This window comes from Budorcas taxicolor, chromosome 17 (assembly GCF_023091745.1).
Source record: "Budorcas taxicolor isolate Tak-1 chromosome 17, Takin1.1, whole genome shotgun sequence".
NCBI lineage: Eukaryota > Metazoa > Chordata > Mammalia > Artiodactyla > Bovidae > Budorcas > Budorcas taxicolor.
The window spans coordinates 58,976,294-58,982,293 of record NC_068926.1 but is presented as its reverse complement, the minus strand read 5'-3'; the positions used below and the strand labels follow the sequence as shown (position 1 = coordinate 58,982,293).

The following is a 6,000-nucleotide window of genomic DNA, read 5'->3' as shown; positions in this document are numbered from 1 at the left end:
TAGTTTTTTCTATCTCAGAGATTTCACTACTGCTGTTGATATGGCTAATAACGTCATGAAAACAAAGTTCCTAGTATAAATAAAGCCAACATTCACTGGTTGTTGGATTAAGTGCCACTGGATGTATGAGCACAGAACCCAAGAAAATGAGTTGGTTGGAAAAATACCACCTGGTTCTGATTTTTACAGGGACACAGGAACAGTTGGACTGACCCGAATTCATAGAATCTAGGAAGTGTGCAGTTGTTTAATGCTTTCTGGCCAGGGGCGTGTCCAAGAGGGCTCGGAACTAGGTATAAAGTGGTGGTAACTAGACAAGACAGAGATCAACATTATCTGTTAACCAAAGTGGTCTCACTTTTCTCAGCCTTCTTCAATAGTACAACTATAGTAACATGGACACAGCTTTTCAGCTGAGATGGAATTGCCCTCAACTCAACTGCAGAGGAAATAATGAGGCTGAATAGTGTCAATAGTTTTATCTATAGGTTCAGAGTTAGATCAATGTATATTGCTAGCGAGCTGGAGGAAGATTAAAGGAAGGTCTTTCAGCTTACTCAGATTTTGACAGTAGGCTCTGCCAAGTCCTGGTGTTAACTATTTTAGCGAGAGCTTCTGCCCCTGTGATGGTTTCTCCTACGGAAAAGGATCCAAGGAGAGCACAGGCAGTGGGGATATGCAGTCGGTGAGTGTCTTGTTCATTTGTGTGTTGGGAAAACAGTAGAGTTGGAACTGTTGTTTCTAAGGAACAACAAAAAGAAACTGGCTGAGCCCATGAAGAGAGAGGAGCAGAAAACAGACTTGTAGTCTAAGCCTGACTGCAGTCTCAAGAGCTGGAAGACAGTAGATCACTGTTAGATGCGATCTACTCAACCCTAAGGAAAAACACCAGAGCTCCAACTCCAATGCTGTGTATGTGTGTTCATTCAAACCTTGATCCATGAATGCACTTGTATCTTGGAGTAAGTGAAACCTGTCACAGCTATTAGATGTCGTGGTCAGGGGAGTAAAACTTTACTATAGAAGGTAGAGCCTGGCTCCTGGTCAAGGACTGTTCAATCCATAGTACGTAACACCTTTTGAATAGGTGTAATCATTTTTATTACAAAAGCAGGATGGAAGGGGGAAAAAAAGCCACTCAATGTTTCAGTAATTCAATAATTTATTCCTCTAAAAAAGTGTGTAAAAGTATATAGCTCTCATTCACAAGGTATATATGAATGACATTTAAAATGGAGGCTTTTTAGTATTGTTTCTTTTTATCAAAGTCTTTTAGTGTACTGTACCAGCGCTATACTGTAGTTTTTTTAAATGAACTTCACATATTTTTGTATTCTTTCAAATTGTTTGCTATATATAAAAGAAGCTCACTGCAAAATGCTTGAAGGAAAAAGGAAACAAAAGAAATTCAGAACTTCCCAGAAATGTACAGCTTTTACATTTAAAAAAGGTTCTGAAATATACATACAAGCATGCTGGACAAACCCACCCCTCTCCCCTCCCCTTGTCCCCTCTTTAGTTCAAACCAAGGTAAGAGTTCTGATTTCTGCAGAATTTCCAAAATTAAAAATAAAAAAAAAATAAAATAAGTTCTCACTCTGTAGCAAATCCAGGGCTTGTACATTTCAGATTAATTCAGTAAAAAACTCACAAGTAAAATAATGCATATTTAAGGGAAATATTATACAGACTTTTTCACACAGAAGTACATAATAAGATTTTTTTTAAAATCTATTGCCATTCATTTATTTTTGCACAAAAACGTATAAATATGTCACTAGCTTTTTCTTAACTTAAAAAACTTAAATAAAAGACACCAGATGAAAACTACCCTTTGCTGCCTTTTTTTTTTAAGTTTTTGTAGGGGTTTTTTAGTTTTTTGTGTTTTTTTCTTTTTTTGCTGAGAATTGGGTTTCTAGGGAAGAAAAGCCCCTGCATTAAAAACAGCCCATTAAAAAAAAAAAATTCAAAGTTCTGATGAATTCTGGGAAAAAAAGCAACCCCAAAGTGGTAAAAGATTACAAATATCTACTTTACAATTTGTCTTCTCACCAAGATAATTTTATACAAGTTTACAATCTTCATCATCTTATGCTCTTCAAAAGGCCTTGAGAATTTTTCCTTTCTGATTAAGAAAAAATAGCACTGCAATATTTTTAAAGTCAATTTTACACTGTACACATTAGATACAAATGGTTTGATATATCAGATTTTTTAACCTATACATTGCGAAAGTCAACCCCTCCCCCTCAATTGGTGGTACAGAGAACAAAATTATCCATTTACAAGTGATTTCTCTGCTTTCACATTCCCACCACACAATTTTTTTTTTAATGTTTTAAACGTTAGATTATTTCAAGAAAAATACTTTTACAAAATCATCAGTTATTACATTTTTCTTTTTTTTTTGTTAATAACCAGAATATGGAAGTTTCTTGGAAGAACTTTTAAAATCTGCATGATTCTCTCTACAGATGACTAGAACTCTACAGCCTGACCAGAGCGGCTCACGGGAGGCAAGCCCACACCCACTGCCCTCGGACAGAAACGCACAGCAAGGTAGGGGGCAGAGACGGGGTCTTCAAGACAACCCGCTCGGGCCTGGGATGAGGACTCATGAAATACTTCAGTTAGCCTTAATGCTTTAAAAAGGCATGTATGTATGTTTGTTTTTAAAAAGTTCCACCACAAAGGCTCAACTTCAAGTACTAATTTAATGGTTAAGTTGTAATATTTCTTTGAAATAATATTCCTATGGTCCAGAAAAAATTCACCGTATTTATAACTGATGTTATGAACAAACACTGTTGATTGTGATATGTACATGAGTCCCTTTTGATCTAAAGAGAGGAGAGACCTGGCTTTCAGTAAGAATTCACTAGAAAATATATTTCCACTGTGACTATATAAAGCTGATGAAGGTACTTGCCTCCATGGCTCCGGGTGGAGCCTGACTGCCTTCTATGTAAAAATGTCCTTCATGAAACGCTGGCCACTTCTAATAAGGAACATGGCAGAATGTTTAACCAGTTTGTTCTCAACAAAACCTACTGCTGGGTGGTTTTGGATATATTATTACTTTGTAGGCATGATCCTCCCCAGTTTGTATTCACTCCTCTTCCGGCTTCTAGGACAGAGGTATGTAGTCAAAGAATCCTATGGTGGATCTGAGTTGGGTTTTAGCTACTGTACCTGGTCCTCACGAATTAAAAAAAAAAAAAAATAAAAGAAAGTCACATGACAGAACAACCTAAAATAAATAAACAAAATGAAGATGTCTCCAGACCTCTTGTATCTACACACAGGTATAAAGTCAACCAAAGCACTCACGCCAGTCTAGATGGGAGCACTAGGGAGATAGAAACCCTATGATGAAATCATGTACTTGAGCTGGTTCTTGTTTTTCAAAAGTCCCAGATTACGGAGTTCAGGTAACCCACAGGCCATACACCAGGAACTGGAGGGTTTCATCAGAGGGCTACACTGCCCATGTTAAACAGAGACTGAAAACGCAGACTCTTGTGCAAAAGGACACCGTCTCTTCTATTTCCCTCTTAAAAACCAACAGAAAAACTCCCTGTGGCCCAGTGGTTTGGGGCCGCACACACTGTAACACTGGCTGCAAGTCACTGCTCGTGGAAGTTTCCAGGTCCATGAGAGAAGTGTCAGTGAGTCACTCTGGTACTGAACACTGCAGAAATGACATGTGCCTGCTGAGAAGGAATCACAGTGCGGGACTGTGCAGAGTGGTCTCCAGAGGAGGAAGTGGGGTATTTGCAGAGTGTCGCAGGTTCCTTGGACTGAGGTTGCAGGGAGAAGGAACTGAGCCAGAGAGAACAAGTGCTTTTCCAATTAATTAGAGTATATTCATGATGGCATTGTACAACTGAGTGAGCACCACAAAGTGGACGGGAAGGCAGGAGGTACGGTCCTGGGTGGCCGGATTGCACGTGAGCCACGACAGAGCGTTGTACTGCTCCAAAACAAACCTGCCGGAGAGAACACACAGGTTAGGGTGCCCAGCATGACAGAAGGGAGGCTGGTCCGCAAGGTCTGATGTGCTAGACGTCAGCAGGAGGAAGGCGTGACCTCATTCTGGAAGTGGTTCTGGGCCCTAGCCCGGAGCTCCTGTCTCCCCTTCCTTCTAGCCCTGCACTGTCCAATATGGCAGCCACCGCCCCTCATCAACTCAGATATGCTATATGCAGAGAACAGGCACAGGGATTTCAGGGACTGAGTATTTCAGAAAGCATAGAAAATAGCTCATGACTATTTTTACATTGATTACCATTCAAATGATACTATTTATATGATCATTATCATATATTTTTCTATATTACTAAAATTTCAAGATTTTTCTAGTAGCCATATTAAGATGGTAATTATTTGACTCACTTCTATTGGATGGTGTTGCTCTAGAGGCTCTGGAAGCCAAAATCATGTAGATTAGGTTCTTGCTTTAATTATAATTTTCAAATCATTTAAGAGTTAGAAAACATTAGCAAAAGCTTGCATATCTTCTCAAGGTATATGAAGCACGTTTATAGCTTGCTAAAGTGCAAGAGAATTCTGAGAGATATTTCCCAACCATGGAATTTGTTTTACTTTATTTATATAATCTATGTCAGGGAGGGTAGAAAATGTGTTCAAAGTCAAGTGCTTTAAGCTCTAGACGTGGTTTTCTACCTCTGCACGCCTAATCCTGGTCTATTTTCATCACGATGACTGCCTCTTGGGAACAGGAAGTGACAGCAGTGGTGCTCACGCCCATCTACTGGGGTGGCGTCCGCTGCCCGGTCTGTCTGTCCAAGGCATGCGCTGGAGGGATGTGGCTTCTCGCTGGCCAATCCAACAGTGCTCCACTGCACAAAAGGGAACATCTCCTCCACAAGCACCACATTTTACTCTTTTTTCCAAGGTGTCTTTCATTAAAATATAAAATTTCAAACTGTACAGCTATGTTGTCTAGGTCTGAATCTACCTTAAAACATCAGACGTGGTTTTGGAGTCAAGAGGATGTGGAACCCGCTGAGAATTCCTGGCGGGGAGAAGTTCATCCGTCTGTGCTACAGAAATGTGGTGATGCAGCGAAGCCTGGTAAAAGAACAGAGGATGTTACCGTTCGGGCCTTATCAACTTGGGAAGGAAGCCCACGTCTGCCAGCAGCAGACGCTGTCTAAAGTCCCTTAGGAGTCAGGGCTTCTATAAATCCCTGAATTCAAGCTGCTCAGTACCCCCAAGGTGATTCCAAATAACGCCATATCCTAGAATAGAGAGCGGGAAAAAGCTAGCTTTGCAAATAACTACAAATAACTAAAAGTGTCCCTCTACAGGTTTTGATCTGCAGAGGCCCACAGTCTGGGTGGCTCACGGTGTCACTGTGGTCCTCTCTCCTGACCTCCACGCTCCATCACTGGTGTGCTGCCCTTCCAGTGTCACATCCAAAGGCACATGCTGTCCCCCTTGAAGCACTATGACAGAGCCCTGGGTTCAGCAGGTACCAGCATGTTCTATCTACGATGAAGTTCCCCATCAATCTTTAACATAAGGGTTTTAGCATAGTTTTACTTTATTAATTTTGAAGTAATAATTTTAAAGCAGAGGCCACATAAATGCTTGATTCTCCTTCAAAAGGTGAATTATTTTAAATGTTTTGTTTTCCAGCACAACTATGAACCCATAGACTTTGAGCAGTCTGTTGCCACCACTGTTCATTCTAATGACCAAATGATCGATCCTATCCCTGGGCAATGGGAACCCCTCCAAGTTGGCTGTTGGTTCTTTGAAAAGACTCTAATAATCTTTGGTAACTTCCATGCTTTTAGGCATGAAAAGAAGTCGTCTCAGGATATCATGAATTTCTTACTTTAGTCCTGGAATCCGTCATTCTTCAAAGAACTCTCACACTTTTGAATGATGAGTGGTATTGAGAAATAACACATGTGTCAAGAAAGGTGTTTATTGCTACTAAGCTATCATGTCTAAGTCTTTTCAGTAAAC

The 6,000-nt window shown here is 40.2% G+C and overlaps 1 protein-coding gene across 4 annotated transcripts in view; it reads right to left on the bottom strand.

Annotated features, from left to right (window-relative positions):
* Positions 1-1,696: 1,696 nt before the first annotated feature.
* Positions 1,697-6,000, bottom strand: part of MED13L (mediator complex subunit 13L) — a 282,763-nt gene continuing 278,459 nt past the window's right edge. For all 4 annotated transcript variants that reach the window (XM_052654564.1, XM_052654566.1, XM_052654565.1 and 1 more), the window contains 2 exons: positions 4,982-5,094; positions 1,697-3,989 (listed from right to left, as the gene is read on the bottom strand). In XM_052654564.1, coding sequence (XP_052510524.1) covers positions 3,857-3,989; positions 4,982-5,094 — 246 coding nt within the window. In that variant the 3' untranslated portion in view covers positions 1,697-3,856. The remainder of the gene's footprint in view (positions 3,990-4,981; positions 5,095-6,000) is intronic.